Raw genomic sequence first — 16160 nt, forward strand, 5'->3', positions numbered from 1 at the left:
TTCCTTTCTTCCTTCTCTCCTTCCCTCCCTCTCTTCTTTTCTTTCTTTCTTTTTTATATGTTTTATTGACTTTTTACAGAGAGGAAGGGAGAGGAATAGAGAGTTAGAAACATCGATGAGAGAGAAACATCGATCAGCTGCCTCCTGCACACTCCCCACTAGGGATGTGCCCGCAACCAAGATACATGCCCTTGACTGGAATCGAACCTGGGACCCTTGAGTCCGCAGGCCGACGCGCTATCCACTGAGCCAAACCGGTCAGGGCTCTTTCTTCAAGTTTGATGCCTTCCTAATGGGATCACATTTTTCCCAGCTTTACTGAGATATAATTGACATATATAACATATAAGATGTAAGTCTAAGGGGACAATGTGTTGATCCGCATATATATATTGCAAAATGATTCACTAACACCTGTATTACATCACATAATTATTCTTTATTTTTTTTTGTGGTGAGAAAAGTTAAGATCTGCTCTCTTAGAGATCTAGCTATTTTCAACTTTTCCTGAGTTAATAAACAGGCCCACCACCTCCAGTGAGTCCCATTAGAATTGGGTTCCCCCACCCCCTCAAACCACCTCCACCAAACAACACGATGAAGATAGGTGCTGGCAATGCCTCAGGTGACACCATAGACAGACCCTAAGACAGATGCGGGCAGCACCAGATGAAGGACACAGACAGGGACACAGTTCAGTGGTTTATTCTCAGACTTGAGAAGCCAATGATGCCCTGGGGAGGCGTGGGGAGGGGGTCATGCTAGAATCTCTCTCATCATATCCCAGCCTTCTGTGAGGAGGAAGCAGATTAAATATATAACAGAGGGGATTTTCCCTTTTAATACAGATCCCGGTATAAATAGGGCAGCACCATTAGGATCCTGATTGACCCCGCATCTTGGTCCCCCAGCCATCTGGCTTGGTGAGATATGAGGGGGCCTGTATTCAGAGCTGGGCTGAGGCAGCCAAAGGAATACACAGCTCAGTCCAGGCAAGTCTCACTTCCCTCTGTGGTCTGACTTCAGTTCCTTCTCTCTGAACCCACCTGAAAAGAGGAATGAGGGGAGGGGCCCAGCCTGGGATCAGGAGACGTCCAGTGCTTAACTAGGGGGAAGGGTAGCACCAAAGGGTGTTGGGGCACTGCCTGAGAAGGGAAAGACAGGTGTGGGGGCACTCAGCTCTGAATTAGAAGTTCGTGCGTGGGGGATCCGGGTGGGAGTTGTGGGTGGAATGGGCAGGGAGGGGAGAAAGACTGCATCACTCCAGCAGAGGGGGGGGGGGGGGGGGCTGGACTCCTGGGCCAGGGGAGTCCAGCCCGCAGCCCGGGGAGTGGAGAAGGGACATTGTCTGACCACGACGAGCAGACTTCCCTCTGAGTCCACAGGCACAGGAGACGATAAATATGGCGGCTTCAAAGCCTCAGCACCAAGTGCGCCCCAGCTGGGGCTCCCTCGTGGCCCCGCCCGCGCCCCAGACGCTCAGCTGCTGAAGCAGACGGGCCCCAGCTCAAACCCGAACTTCTGGTTGGTCTGGCCGAAATCGGTGGCCGCCACGTCCCACAGGGGCAGAAAGCCCGCTCGGGAAGAGCTGAACTCCAGGAGGGTTTTGGTCTGTCCCTTGCGGAGCTGGCGGGGGAAGACACAGACGGGGAGTCAGGGGGGCGGGGGGTGGGGGAGCGAGGCCGCCCCTCCCTGCCCGGCCAGCCCCTGCCCCTCCCCCTTACCCGGCAGCCGTCATAAGGGACAGTGACGGTGGCTGCTGCCGTCTGGTTGAAGGACAGCTCCTGTCCGTTGGTCCCCAGGAAGCGAAGGGCGCGGCCGTGGTCGCCGGCGGCCTCATCCAGCCAGGCAGCCGCGTTCTGGCAGGAGTAGGCAAAGCTCTGGCGGGCGCGGGCGCTCAGCAGCTTCAGGAAGGTCAACTGCACCACGTTCACCGGGGACCCGTCGGCGTCCACATAGGAGAACTGGGGTGGGACAGGGCAGCAGGTGAGCATCCGGCCACTCATCGCTCTCCGGTGAGCCCCTGGGCATGGCCGCTACTGAGCGCTGAAAATGTGGCTCAGGGGTTAGAGCAGGGGCCCAGGCACTGAAGGGTCTCGGGTTGGATTCCTGGTCAAGGGCATGTACCCGGGTTGCAGGTTCGCTCCCCGCCCCCCAGTCAAGGAGCAGGTGGTGGAGGCCTGTGCAGAAGGCACCCGGTCCGTGTGTCTCTCTCACATCGATGTTTCTCTCTCTCTCTTTCTCCCCCTCCTTCTCTCCCTGCCACTGTCTCTGAAAAGCAATGGAAGAAATATCTTCAGTTGAGAGGATTAACCAAAAAGAGAAATGTGACAGACTGAGAAACTATTTTTTAACTGTGTTTGTTTAATTTTAATTTTTAATTTAATTATTTAATTCAAATTCTTCACTTAAATTCGTGACTCTTAACTTAGCCTCCACCCAGTTATCTGAAAGCTTAGGCTTGGAACAAACTGACTATGGGGGTCTACTTTCGCAGCTGCAGGTTTTATGAAATGTAAGTATAGATGGAGCATTTCCGATGAAATTTAGCTTCCAGGTTACAATGTCCTGTGAAGGTAAAACTTCTATTTAAAAAAAAAAAAAATGTAAAATGCCTCCACGATCTTCATATTGCTCTGCCAATATTCTGGATATGTTGGGTTAAATAAAGTATATTATGCACATATCACTGGCTTGAGACAATGAGCTCCATAATGCAGCCTTCAACTTCCTTCTCTTTCCTGTCTTATTTCCACATCCCCCGACTGATATTTTCTGGAATCGCCTCCTAGATCTGAGAGGAATCCAAACCAAGATACCGACTTACATTATACCACAGCTTTATTTGTTTCCTTGGACCGTCTGTTTCCTTGGTTATATTCCCAGGAGAATATCAACTTCATGAAGTCAAGAACTGTGTTTAATTTGCTGCTATGTTCCCAGTGCTTAGCATATAAATATACATTACATAAAGGAGTCCCAAACTGAACCCAAGATCCCTCGCCCCTTAAACCTGGTCTTCTCCCTTACGTACCTCAGCGCCTCATCAGACATCCTATTCCCCAATCAGGAACCTGGGCAGGCCTGTCTCCTCCCGCCCCTGCAGCTCATCAAGGACTAAGGTCCTATTAGCTTGCCCTCTTTGCTTTTGTTCCAAGTCACGCCCTCCTCTCTATCCCCATAGCACCAGCCCCAGCCTGGATCCTCTCCTCACTCTCCTGGATCAGCACATCCGTCTCTTCCTGGTCTCCCAGGCTCCAGTCTCAACAACCAGCACCAGCAGCCCCAGAGGCATTTTTCTAACACAGAGATGTGATCTGGGCCCCTCCCTCACTTAAACATGCCCCATGGCTCCCTACAGCCTGGCTCTTTCTGGGGAGATGGGCCTCGCCTCCACCCACCTCCCAGCCTCTCCTCTAACCACATTCCCCCTTGCACTCCCTAAAGCAGAGCACGTGGCTTTTCCTTCATTAAATTCACCAGGCCCTCTCTTGACTCTGGGCCTTTGCACATGCTGTTCCCTTGCTTGCAACACTTTTCCTTGTCCCCCTGAACTTGCTAACCCAGCTCACTCTTTCGGTCTCAGCTGAGCTGTGACTTCGCCCAGGGAGCCTCAGGTCCTTCCAGCACTGACTCTGGTTTCCACCAAGCCCCGTGCTTCCCCCACCACACATCTGATGCTGCCCCACCCCCCTCCCTCCCCAGCCTACAGCTCACCAACAAGGCACGTCTGTCCTGTTCCTCTCACCCCTCGTAGCCCCTCTCCCAACACCGCATGCTGGTTCCCGCACTTTTCATGCCATCTGCCCCCTCAGCCTTCGGCAACTCACCTTCTTCCCTCGACGGAATGTGCTGTACCAGCTTCCCGGCTTCTCCTTGGACCAGGAAGCCAGCTTCACCTGGGAAAGGGAGGGAGGGTCAGTAGCAGGCGCCCACCATGTCCTTTCTGCATCTACCTCCCATCCATTAAGGCTACAGGTTGTATCTGGGACTGATGGGCCGTTGTCTGGCCATGGGAGTGGGCTTGGCTGGTGCACAGGGCAAGGCCCAAGGGGAGGGGACCCCGTGCTCTGAGGCAGCCCTCAACTGATGGCTGACAAGAGGTGATGAGGTGGTGGCTAATGCCCCAGCTTCCCCTCTGCCCAGGTGGGCCAGCTTCCAGGTGCCTCTATCCTGTTTCCCAGAAGTCCTCAGCGGAACCGAAACTTGGGTGCTCACTGGTGACATATTAACAATACCAGCTGCCTCTCTCCATTCCTCTCGCATCCCCCTGTCCCCTCCTGCTGCCTCCTGGGATCACCCCCTCAATAAATGACTTGTCCACAGTCTGGGGAACCCAAACCTAGAACCTTCCTCACTCCCTCTCCAGCTTCTGTCTGAGCAGGAGGAAGGTGAGCTGGTGTGGGATCAGGCCTGGGATGTCAGCAGCTGTGTAGAGATCAAGTCCTGCATTCCAGCCCCTGTACCTAGGTCTGAGTGCCACTAACCCAGGACTCTGACCAGTTAAAAATAATAATATATCAGAAGAACATTGCTATACACTTTTGCAGGTCCTATGCTGGCTGCGTGTTTTTCCTGCAGTAGAGATATTAGCGCAAAGCCAGTGTTTAATGAGTATTTCCTGATACGGGCATCAGTACTGCGATTGCACAGCCACCCTGTGGGGTAGGTGCTTGCTTATGCCCATTTTACAGATTAAAACACTGAGGTGACAGGCTCGGATTCCAATCCGGGTGGTCCAGGGCTGGTGCTGCTCGCCCTCTTCTAAGCCTGGTGCTCGGTGTGAGAGTCGGTTAGGCTCAGGGCTGCCTGAGGGAGGAGACCAGGATTCTGGGGGACCAGCTGACCTCACCTCTCAGCCTGCAGCCTGGAGGACAGTGAGCCCACGGGGCCTATAAGACAGCAGGTCAGAGGAGGCAGTAGCCTGGTGGTTAAGGGCTGGGGCTCTGGGGGCAGACTGTCATGGGTAATCTGGTCGCCTCTCTGTGCCTCAGTTTCCCTGTCTGGAGGATGAAGACAGAACTAACACAGCTGGTGGTTGGGCTCAGTGAGTGAATGCATCTAAGTTACCAGAACGGGCCTGACACGGTCTGGGCAAGCTCCGTACAAGCGGGGGATGTGTGTGTGTGGGGGGGGGGGGGGGGGGAGTTTGTTCTCCGTTGCAGCCCCAGCACGTGGCACACTAGGTGCTCCATAAACGTGGGTTGCGGGAAGGCTAGGATCCCTGACGAAGCCTGTGTGGGGGCGGAAGGCGGAGCAGCCCTTCCCGGTGGTGGGAGGATGGGGCGGGATCCGGTCCCCGTTCCTCCGCCCACCGACGCCCCCAGAGCCACTCACGGTCTCAAACTTCTTGTCGGGGTAGAGGCAGGTCTCTCCTCCCGCCGTGAAGTTGCAGAAAACCCTGAGAGCGTCTCGCGCGCAGCCCTGGTTGGGGTCGATCCAGTATTCCCCTGCGCAGAGCCGGGCGGGTGAGGGGCGGGCGAGGGGCGGCCCCCCGGCTCCCCGCCCGCCCGGCCGGGGCAGGACCTCACCATCCGGCAGGTGCGGGTGGTTGCGGTGTAGCTCGCCGCACACGAGACCCGGGCGCTGGGCAGTGCCGGGCGGGCGCCGCAGCTGCTCCAGCTCCAAGCTCAGCGACGTGAGAGAGGCCAGCACCTCCTCCAGGCCGCCCTCCGGGGCCTCCAGCACCCGCGGGCCGGGGACCGAGCGGCGGCGCCGGCGCAGCCCGTGCAGCTCCGCGGGCGGACCCTGAGCAGAGGTGGGGAGAGAGAGCAGAGACCAGGGAGGGAGAGACAGGGAGAGACACGGAGGCAGAGAGACAAGGGCGGGAGAGAGGAGAAAGGTGAGGGAGAGTCAGAGGAGAGTCAGACAGAACAGGGACAGGGGGAGGAGGAGACAGAGACCCACAGGCAGGACAAGACAGAAAACGCAGAGTTGGGAGAGATAGAAGTACAGGAGAGAGAGAGAGAGAGAGAGAGAGAGAGAGAGAGAGAGAGAGAGAGAGAGAAGTATTTGAGACAAAGACAGAGAAAGGCCAGGAGAGACAGAAGAGTTGGGGAGAGAGACAGGGAGGGAGGATGGATTGGAGAGAAGACGCAGTCGGCGTTCCATGGTTACCCCCTGATCTCTCCACACACACAGCCAGATCCCTCTTCAGCTTTCAGAGCACCTGCCTCCCTGAACATCTGGTGGGTGCCCTGCCTCCCTGAACATCTGGTGGGTGCCCTGCCTCCCTGAACATCTGGCGGGTGCCCTGCCTCCCCTGAACATCTGGTAGGTGCCCTGCCTCCCTGAACATCTGGCGGGTGCTCTGCCTCCCCTGAACATCTGGCGGGTGCCCTGCCTCCCTGAACATCTGGCGGGTGCTCTGCCTCCCCTGAATATCTGGTAGGTGCCCTGCCTCCCTGAACATCTGGCGGGTGCTCTGCCTCCCCTGAACATCTGGTGGGTGCCCTGCCTCCCTGAACATCTGGCGGGTGCCCTGCCTCCCCTGAACATCTGGTGGGTGCCCTGCCTCCCCTGAACATCTGGTGGGTGCCCTGCCTCCCCTGAACACCTGGGTGCCCCACCTCGTTCTGAGCACTGGGAGAACCAGTGGGTACACTCCAACCCTCATCCCTGGGGAACTTACCGGGGGACCCGGGGGGCCTGGAGGGCCAGTGTCTCCACGGGGGCCGAGAGATCCCTGTAGGGAGAAACCACTTGGGAGTAAACTCTGTCTATGGAGACCCCTTCCTGCCAACACATGTATGTATGCGCACACACACACAGAGACACACACAGAGAGACACACACACACAGAGACACACACAGACACACACAGAGAGACACACACAGACACAGGCAGACACACACACACAGAGACACACACAGACACACACAGAGAGACAGACACACAGAGAGACACATACAGAGAGAGACACACACAGAGAGAGACACACACACAGAGACACACACAGACACACAGAGACACACACACACACAGAGACACACACAGACACAGACAGACACACACAGAGACACACAGAGACACACACACACAGACACACACAGAGACAGACACACACAGAGACACACAGAGACATGCACACAGACACACACACAGAGACACACACAGAGAGACACACACACAGAGACACACACAATCACAGACACACACACAGACACACACACACACAGCCCTGGGGCAGGGACATGCAACTTCCAGCACCAAGAATAAAGCAGGCATTTTCCTTCCATGTTTTAACGACTCTGAAATCAGCATCTTAACCTCTCTGGCAGGTCACAGTCCTTTGGCAGAACTGTTTTCGTCTGTAGCCGTTTATAAAAGAAGGGTGTATCTTACAGCTGATGGCAGCTTAGATTTGATGAAGTGCCATGGTAGGTGTTGAATGTGTGACTGAATGACTAGGCAAATGAATGACTGCAAAGGAATTGAGGGTTCCGGTGCGCTGGAGGGGTGGGGAACTGAAATAGGGGAGCCCGGGGAGAGGGAGTACTTACCGGCCCCCCCTTTGAGCCCTTCTGTCCCAGAGGGCCCTGTGGGGGAGAGACAGAGAGATGGAGTCCTGGCGGCTCACCATGGTGACCCCACCTCACCGACCCTTCATACTCACTGCCACGCCTGGGGGCCCAGGGGGGCCCAGAGAGCCACTGGGGCCCGGGAGACCCTGGAGAAAGGACAGCAGGGTCATCACTGACAGGGTTCATCTCCGTGACTCAGAACAGCCTCCAGTTCCCTCAAGACACAGCCTCCAGCCTCCAAGCTCCCAGATAGGCCCCCATTTTCCCCAGACACAACCCCTAGCATTCCAGACCCAGGCTTCCCTCACCCCCACAGCCTACAGACAAGCCCACCTCTGCCCCCAACCATCCCCTCCTTCAGACACATTCTTCCCACTTGGGGCAGGACATACACTCACCGGTTCTCCCTTGGGGCCAGGAGGGCCCTGCACGCCTGGCAGCCCCTGATCCCCTTTCTCACCAGCCTCCCCAGGGGCGCCAATGAGGCCAATCAATCCGATGTGGCCCTGGAGGACACAGGAGGCGTGTGGGGAGGGAGAAAAGGGGGTGCGGGGAGGTTTTCTCCTAGAGCCTTGGGGTAATGCATTTGGGGAACAGAGGAGACCCCATGGGAATGGAGGTAAATGAGGGGGGGGGATAATGGAAGGAGGTATTCTTACCTTTTCCCCCTTGAGGCCAGCATCTCCCTTCAGCCCTGGGAGGCCAGAGGGCCCCTGGAAGGAGAAGGAGAATCAGTTGCTGAGGCTCAAACATAAAATCTTAAGATCCCTGCGGATGATGGCGGGTGGTCAAATGGGAAATTTCCCAGACTTCACAGAGAATTACCAGGGATGTGCTCATGGGGCTGGTCAAGAGGGAGGAGGGGTGACAAGGGGTAATGAAGGGTTTGGCTGGAGGATGGCCAATATGGGTGCTCAGTGGTGGAGATCAGTGTGGTGGCCAGTGTAGACTATCAAGACTGATGGTCATGCTGGCCTGTAGAGATGGAGGGGCACTGTGGTCAGTGTAGACCACCAAGGTACGTGGTCAGGATAGATCGTATGCATGGTCAGGGGAGACCTGCAGATAGTCAGTGAGGGGCCATCAGCACCCACGGCATTCGATGGTCACTGAGCAGTTCTTATGCCAGAGCCTCAGGGACACAGAAGTCTCTTACCAGGGGACCAGGAGGGCCTGTCTGTCCAGGAGGTCCCAGGAGGCCTGGTTCACCCTGGGATGAAACAGAACATGGGGAACTGCTCCCTGTCAGAACCCGGTATGGACGCCCTCCCCCACCCAGGGCCAGCCCCTCCCGACTGTGATGAGAAATTAAAAGTGTGCGCACATAGGGGGGTCTGGTCCCAACGCCCCCTCCCCACCCCTGTTCCCGCCCCACTCACCACAGGGCCAGGGATCCCGCGAAGACCCTCAGGCCCAGCATGTCCAGGGGGCCCTCGAGCCCCCACGGGGCCTGTCCTCCCTACAGGCCCATCAGGACCTGGCTCCCCCTAAAATGGATGGGGCAAGAGAGGGGGCAGAGAGAGTCAGGGTGCACCTGCCTCCTGACCGCTAACCAAGAATCTTCAGGAAGGGGGAGGGAACTGGGGCACCTGTGGCAGTCACCGGGCCCCTCCCCATTCTGATGGCCCAACTGCTGGCTGAGGGGTCAGCGCAGGGGGCACTCACCTTGGCCCCTTTCTCCCCTTCTCTGCCTTCTGGACCCAGGCGGCCAGGAGGACCCTGAGAAGGGAGAGACCGTTAGAGGGGGTCCTTTAGGGATGAGTGGGAGGTTGTGTGAGTGAGTGGGGGCCTGTGGGGGTGGGGGGCTTGTGAGGGTGAGTGGGGGGCTGAGGAGGTGAGTGGGGGCCTGTGAGGGTGAGTGGGGGTCTGTGGGGGTGAGTGGGATAAGGTTGGGGCCAGGGCAGCCAGGAGCCAGGTCATCACTCACCCTCTTTCCAGGGGGCCCTGGGGGGCCGGGCTCCCCAGAAGCGCCAGGCGGGCCCTGTGGAGATTATAACACCAGGATAGAATTAGCTAGCATTGGTTGAGCATGACTACGTTCATCCTGAAACCCAAAGCCATCCTTTGACCCAAAGCCAGCCTTACCCAAACATCACCCAGCACCAGCCATCTCCTGCTTCCTCCCTCAAGCTTCTCACATTCATGGTGAGGCCCCAGAGAGGCAAAGCAGGCACACCTACGGGGGCCTGGGTACCGCAGTAACCCACTCCTCTACGCCTACTCTCCAGCCCAGCCCCTTCTCCCAGCATCACATTCTGTTCCCTCACTCACCAGTCCTCCAACATCACCAGGGTCTCCCTTCTCCCCTGGGGGACCATCTAGACCCTGTGGTGGGAGGGAGGGAACAGAGTTGGGAGGGCTCATGGGGGCACATGAGAATGTGGGGTGAGGCTTGGAGGATAATGAAGGTGATTTGTTCCAGTGACCTTGTCTAGGTCCAGGGGGTGGGGAGACGAGGACACCAGGTCTGTGGGTGTGAGTGGGGGCTTATGGGAGTAAGTTGGGGTGAGTGGGAACCTGTGGGGGTGAGTGGGGGTGAGAATTAGGGAATTTGATGGGGACAGGAAGGCTCACACCCACCGAAACTCCAGGGTCTCCAGGGGGTCCTAGATCTCCTGGGAGCCCTCTGGGGCCCTGGAACACAGAATGATGAGTAATCACATCTCAGAATTATTGCACATTCATTCATTCATCCATTCATTTAACAGATAAATGGTGCCAGGCACAGTTCTGGCTGCTGGGGATACATGGTGAACAAAACACAACATTTCCGCCCCAGTAGAGAGAACATTCCAGTGGTTAATGGGGGCAGGTGCTGAGCTAAGATGACATGCATCATCTCACTTCATCCTCCCAGCAGCCTCCCAGCTCAGGACGCACAAGTGGAACTGACCCAGAGGGACACAGCAGGTGGTGGGGTGGAGAGATCCAAATGGAGGTCCCCCTGACTCTGAAGCTCCTCACTGCCCTGCCACCGAGTGCCCCCACCCCCCACCCCCGCGACGCTGTGGCAGGAGGGTCTCAACCTCTCCCTGACGGCAAATCCCACATCAGCGCCAAGCTCGACCTTGCCATTCCCAGCATGGTTAGAATGATTCCATGCGGAAGCAAGTGTCACCCCCACAATGACATATAACCACTGTATTTTCATGCTGATTCATTCATTCAATCAACCATTGAACCATTCATTCAGCCATGTTCTGGTTGCTCATAGAATCTGCACCCTGGAGGACAGGACGCCTGGCTGGAGGTTGAAGAGCCGGTTGGAGTAAACACGAGTGCCCCTCCCCCAGCTCCCCCTTCTCCTCCCCCAGGACTCACCACATTCCCTTTGGCTCCATCTTCTCCAGGGGGGCCCTTCTTGCCTGGGGGTCCTGCCGCCCCAGATGGGCCTGTGTCCCCCTTTTCACCAACTTCTCCCTTGGGCCCCTTTGCAGAAACAGAAGTCAGAAGAGCCTGGACTCTCCAGGGGTCAAGGTTCGTATGCCTGGATTTAGGAATCGGGTGGTCTGGGATTTTCTTGGGGTCAGGGGTCAGAGTAGCCTAGGCTTCCCAAGGGTGGGAAGTCAAGGGGATCTAGGACTTACAGGAGTCAGGGGTCAGGATAGTCCAGTTGCCTAGAGGTCATGGGCAAGGTTGGTCTAGCCCATGTGCCACCCTTCAGTGAATTAGAAAAGGGGTCCCCTGTGGGAAGCTCATCCCCAAGCCAGGGCTTATGTCAGACCCAGGCCCCCACCTACCCCTCGGCCCCACACCCTTGTGCAGTGTACAGCCTGTATGCAGCACTGCACCTCCCAAGGCTCTATCATCAAGGTAACCCGGGTGCCCACATGTTCTGGGTCAGTGGGTGACTTAGGACTCCCCAGAGGTCAAGGTGTCCTGAGATACCCAGCAACCATGGGTTTCCTGGGATGGGTGCAGGGGCTCAGAAAATAGTCACTCACTGGGATGCCTGGGGCTCCTGGCAGCCCTGGGTCTCCAGCCTCCCCTGGCTCACCCTACGGGAGGCAAAGTGAGGGTTCAATGTTGGAAGACAGGGAAAGGCTCCCCGGGACAGCACCCCCAATCAGAACTGGCTGTGCCTCCCCAACCCTGTGTAGTCCACTGTCCTCTCTCTCTCACCTTCTCCCCCACAGCACCGGGCTGACCGACTCCTCCACGCAGCCCTGGAGAGCCCTGAAGGGACAACAAGGGATAGAAGTGAGCCTGGGACCCCAACCTCCGCTTCTTGGGAAACGGATGTCCCCCCCTCCAATGCCCTTCCCCCAGCCCCAGAGTCCTCACCTCTGATCCACTAGGGCCATGGGGACCCCGAGGACCTGGAGCTCCATGGGGACCCTGTGGGACAGTCAGAATAGCATCAAGTGACCCCATGCCCCCCCCTCAAAGGCTCTAGTAACCACAAGCACCACCCTTGATGCTTGTGACTCCCATGACCCCTAAAGTGACAATATGTCTTGTGATAACCCCAACATCAATCTAATGGTCACCCTCACCCTGCCACTACCCTCCCCCTTCCACCACCCCCCATTATCCATACCATGGACCCCACGTCTCCAACCTCCCCCTTTTCTCCAGGAGGGCCTGGCAGTCCCTGTGGAACAAAGAAGCAAGATTGGGGCAAAGGGTGTGGGGAACCAGAGGCCACACCCCCAAACTCAGACACCCACCTGCAGGCCAGGGGGGCCAATCACCCCCACGAAGCCTCTCACTCCATCATCTCCTTTCTGCCCAAAGAAGCCTGGGGGTCCCCGGCGTCCCTGAGCCCCGTCTGCTCCCTGGGAGAAGAAGAGGGCCGGAAAAGTTGGGGTCCAGGTCAATGGTTGGAAATAGGCTCAGGGTCAAAGTCAGGATTGAGGTTGATGGTTGGAATCAGGGATGGGATTAACTGTGGGGAGGGTCAAGGTCAGGTTTGGAGTTAGGGGTGTGGGTTAAGGGTCAGAGTTTGGGAATGAGTTCAAGGGTTGAGTCAAAGTTTTGAGATGGACACTGGGTGATGAGTCAGGTTCAGATGAAGGTCAAGATCAAGAGCAGGGTTCAAATGGGGTTGAGATGGAATTTAGGGTTGGGTTTGAAGTTGAGGCCAAGGCCAGATTCAAAGTTTGAACTCAGGTTTGAGGTCAGCATTGCAGGGTGGGTCGGGTTGGGGTTTGGGTAGGACTGAGTCAGGGTTTGGCTAATGAGGCATTTATTTGAAGACAAGGTTTGAGTTGGGATTGAGGTTAAGGTCTCAAGCAGGGTTGAGATTGGGGCTGAGGTTCTGGATTGAGTCAGGTTCTGGGGTGAGTTCATACTGGCTGTCAACATGGAGGAGTAGATTAGGGTTGGAATTGAGTCTGGGCCCGAGTCCAGGTGTAGGACACTGTCCCTTCCCATCGGGGATCCAGGGGGTGGTCGCAAAGCCAGGAGCACCTACCGGGGAGCCTGGGTGTCCCACAGGACCCCGTATCCCTGTTGGTCCAGGTGGGCCCTGGAGGAGGAAACAGAGTTGAAAATCCCTTAAGTTCAAGATTGGGGGTTGGCACTAGAGATGTCAATCATTGTCCCCTGCCCACTGCCCCCAGCAGGAAGCCACAGCTGCGCGCACACCCCCACCCTGTCTTCCTAGCTGCACACCCCCACCCTGTCTTCCTAGCCGCACACCCCCACCCTGCCTTCCTAGCCGCACACCCCCACCCTGCCTTCCTAGCCGCACACCCCAACCCTGTCTTCCTAGCCACGAGCTGATGGGATCAGACACGGACATCTGTCCTAAGCTCGGCCCATCAGGCTGTTCCCCAGACATCCCACAGCACCAGGGACTGATTCTGGCAGCTGTGGCTGAAGTGCCAAAGGGAAGCCTCAGAGCCATGCAGCATCACAGCCAGAGAGAATGACATGCCACCAAGGCGAGAGCAGCTGCCCCGGCGCCCTCCCCGTCCTCCTGGCCCCAGCGGCTCTGTTGGCCCCTTCATTTCAGGTACTTGCTTCAGGATGGGGCTCAAGGAGGGAGGAAGCTCCACAGCCTCCCCTCCGTCCCCCTACCCGGCCCATCTCCACATCCCTCTCCCCTCCCTGAGGACTCACCCTCAAGTGGGGCCCCCACTTACCGCATCCCCCTTATCGCCTTTGCTCCCCTTGTGGCCAGGGGTACCCACTTCTCCCTGCAGAGGAAACAGGATGAGGAAGCACCCCCACCCCTAAGCCCCCCACCCCCTCCCCCCCCACCTTCTCCAGCCCCTCCCTCTCCATGAACTCTCACCTTGTCCCCTTCCTCGCCCGAAGGCCCGGCAGCTCCTGGGGGCCCTGGAAGCCCCAGGGGCCCTGGGGTCCCATCTTGGCCAGTGGGTCCAGGGGGACCACGTTCGCCCTGATGTGGGAGTAGAGGAGGGACGTCAGGGCCAGGGCAGGAGTGGGGTCCTGGTATGTGGAATGGGGTGGGCAGGGCACTTACCGGGGACCCCTTCTCGCCTGCAGGGCCAACGGGGCCTTGGCCTCCACTTTGGCCAGGAAGCCCAATGCCTCCTGCGGGGCCCACAGGCCCACGCTCCCCAGGGGAGCCCTGGAAACAGGGGTGAGGGGTCAGGGAAAATAACAATAACAAGTTCTCGTTTCTGGAGGTTTTTCAAGCTGCCAAGCACTGAGTTTAAGCGATTACTGGCGCTTATCCAATCTGTTCCCCAAAAAGCAGGCAGAGGACGTTGTGAACACTTAAGTCAGGGCAAGTGCCTCCTCTAACCACAGCCCTCAGGACTTCCTCCTCAGACAGAAAAAAAAGAGAAGTCCTCCTGGCAGCCCGCCAGGTCCTGCACAGCCTGCCCCTGACCCCTCCCTGCCCTCACTTCCTCCTACTTTCACCCTCGATCACCCCCCTCCAGCCACAGGGTCTCCATGCTGTTTCCTCCAATAAGCCAGCACGGTCCAGCCTCAGGGCCTTTGCACATGCTGCCCCTCCGCCCGGAATGCTTTTCTCTGCACCTCCACAGGGCTCCTTCCTTACCTCCTCAGTCTCGACTCAAATTCTCCTTCTCAGGAGGCCTTCCCTGACCAGCCTGTCTCAACTGCTCTTCCCCCCACGCCCCCTCTCTCTGCTGCTTTGTTTTGGGACATTCGTCATTGCTCATTTCTCGTCTCCCCAACTAGAACGTAAGCTCCAGCAGAAAGGAGGGTTTTGTTTTGCTTTTTGTTATATATATATGTATATATATATATATATATATATATATAGAGAGAGAGAGAGAGAGAGAGAGAGAGAGAGAGATTTCAGAGAGGAAGGGAGAGGGAGAGAGAGATAGAAACATCAATGATGAGAGAGAATCATTGATGGGCTGCCCCCTGCATGCCCCCCCGGGTATCGAGCCTGCAACCCAGGTATATGCCCTTGACTGGAATTGAACAGAGGACCCTTCAGTCCACAGGCTCTACCCACTGAGCCAACCCAGCTAGGGCTAAAAAGGAGGTTTTACGTGTTCTTGTCTGGCACACAGTGAGCATGTGTCAGGGCGGTCATCTGGTTGAGTTATGCGATAACCTACGGGATGGGCTGTGTTACAGATGAGGACACTGAGGCTCAGAGTGACATGACTGCTCGGCCAGTGAGTGACAGAGTTGGATGTGGCCCAGGCCAAAGCCTGTCTGACTCCAAACACAGTGGACTTCATCATGACAGCGCCCAGCTTCCCAGACACCCCAAGTTCCTCCCCCCTGCTCCCTACCCAGCAGATGGGGCTGCACTTACATTGGCACCGGTGGGACCCGGGGGGCCCTTGTCACCCTTCAAACCAGTAGGTCCCTGAAGGAGGAGATGATTCACAGTCAAAAGACACCCCCCCAGGTACCCCCCAGGTCCTGTCTTCACTTTGGGGGGCTCATAGTTCCCACCTCCTTCCAGGCACTGAGGTTTGGGGGAGGGCGCGGTCTCCTCCAGGTCCCTCCTGCTGTCATGCCTTTATTTTCACAGTCATCCCCCCCCCCCCACGATGCCACACCATGTCCCTGCCCTGAGCCCCCCACTTCCTTCTCTGCTTCAGGACCCAGCACACACAAGAGGGCTCCAAAGGATACTCACAGGGTCCCCTGGGGCTCCTTGGGGGCCAGGGAAGCCCCGCGGTCCAGGTGGGCCTTCCTTCCCAAGGGGACCCAGCGGCCCCAGGTCCCCCTGCAGGAGTGCAGAGGAGGAAGGTCAGGCTCCGAGAGGGTTGTCGCCCCCAGTCTGTGAGCCTGCCCTCCCCTGTGGGGCTAGTTCTGAGCCCTCGATGGGGCCATTGAGGGGCCTTTGGGGCCCCTCTGCCAGGTCTCCCACAGGCAGGGTCTCACCTTGGCCCCCTCTCTGCCCTCCAGTCCCGGGAGACCTTGTTCACCAGGAGGGCCGGGAGGGCCGGGCGGGCCCCTCTCGCCCAGAGGCCCTGCTTCTCCTGTCTTTCCCTGGAGAGGAAGAAGGCACATCTTGAACGGAGGTGGTCTGGGGTGGGGGGTCTGTCTGAGATCCACTTCCCCCCCAAAAAAATATCCCCCAACTGGTACAACACTGGGGAAACTTGTGGGGTCCACTCTGACCTGAGGACCCACGACGCCGGCTGGGCCAGGTGGGCCTGTTTGACCTTGAAAGCCCTGGGAAGAAACATTAAAAGGAGCTGTCACATGGGGGGGGGGGGGCA

The 16160-nt window shown here is 57.4% G+C and overlaps 1 protein-coding gene across 3 annotated transcripts in view; it reads right to left on the minus strand.

Annotated features, from left to right (window-relative positions):
- Positions 1 to 419: 419 nt before the first annotated feature.
- The window catches only part of COL5A3 (collagen type V alpha 3 chain), a 37872-nt gene continuing 22131 nt past the window's right edge, over positions 420 to 16160 (minus strand). The window contains exons 38-67 of one of the 3 annotated variants that reach the window (XM_036314432.1): positions 16060 to 16113; positions 15820 to 15927; positions 15572 to 15661; positions 15242 to 15295; positions 13958 to 14065; positions 13766 to 13873; positions 13614 to 13667; positions 12941 to 12994; positions 12195 to 12302; positions 12065 to 12118; positions 11809 to 11862; positions 11647 to 11700; positions 11469 to 11522; positions 10846 to 10953; positions 10105 to 10158; positions 9796 to 9849; positions 9452 to 9505; positions 9190 to 9243; positions 8904 to 9011; positions 8681 to 8734; positions 8184 to 8237; positions 7923 to 8030; positions 7617 to 7670; positions 7504 to 7539; positions 6632 to 6685; positions 5532 to 5748; positions 5338 to 5450; positions 3831 to 3899; positions 1725 to 1964; positions 420 to 1626 (exon numbers count right to left, since the gene is read on the minus strand). In XM_036314432.1, the coding sequence (XP_036170325.1) occupies positions 1480 to 1626; positions 1725 to 1964; positions 3831 to 3899; positions 5338 to 5450; positions 5532 to 5748; positions 6632 to 6685; positions 7504 to 7539; positions 7617 to 7670; positions 7923 to 8030; positions 8184 to 8237; positions 8681 to 8734; positions 8904 to 9011; positions 9190 to 9243; positions 9452 to 9505; positions 9796 to 9849; positions 10105 to 10158; positions 10846 to 10953; positions 11469 to 11522; positions 11647 to 11700; positions 11809 to 11862; positions 12065 to 12118; positions 12195 to 12302; positions 12941 to 12994; positions 13614 to 13667; positions 13766 to 13873; positions 13958 to 14065; positions 15242 to 15295; positions 15572 to 15661; positions 15820 to 15927; positions 16060 to 16113 (2532 nt within the window). In that variant the 3' untranslated portion in view covers positions 420 to 1479. The other 2 variants (XM_036314435.1, XM_036314433.1) reach the window with 2 other exon arrangements.

The sequence above is a fragment of the Myotis myotis genome, unplaced genomic scaffold (genome assembly GCF_014108235.1).
Source record: "Myotis myotis isolate mMyoMyo1 unplaced genomic scaffold, mMyoMyo1.p scaffold_m19_p_6, whole genome shotgun sequence".
NCBI lineage: Eukaryota > Metazoa > Chordata > Mammalia > Chiroptera > Vespertilionidae > Myotis > Myotis myotis.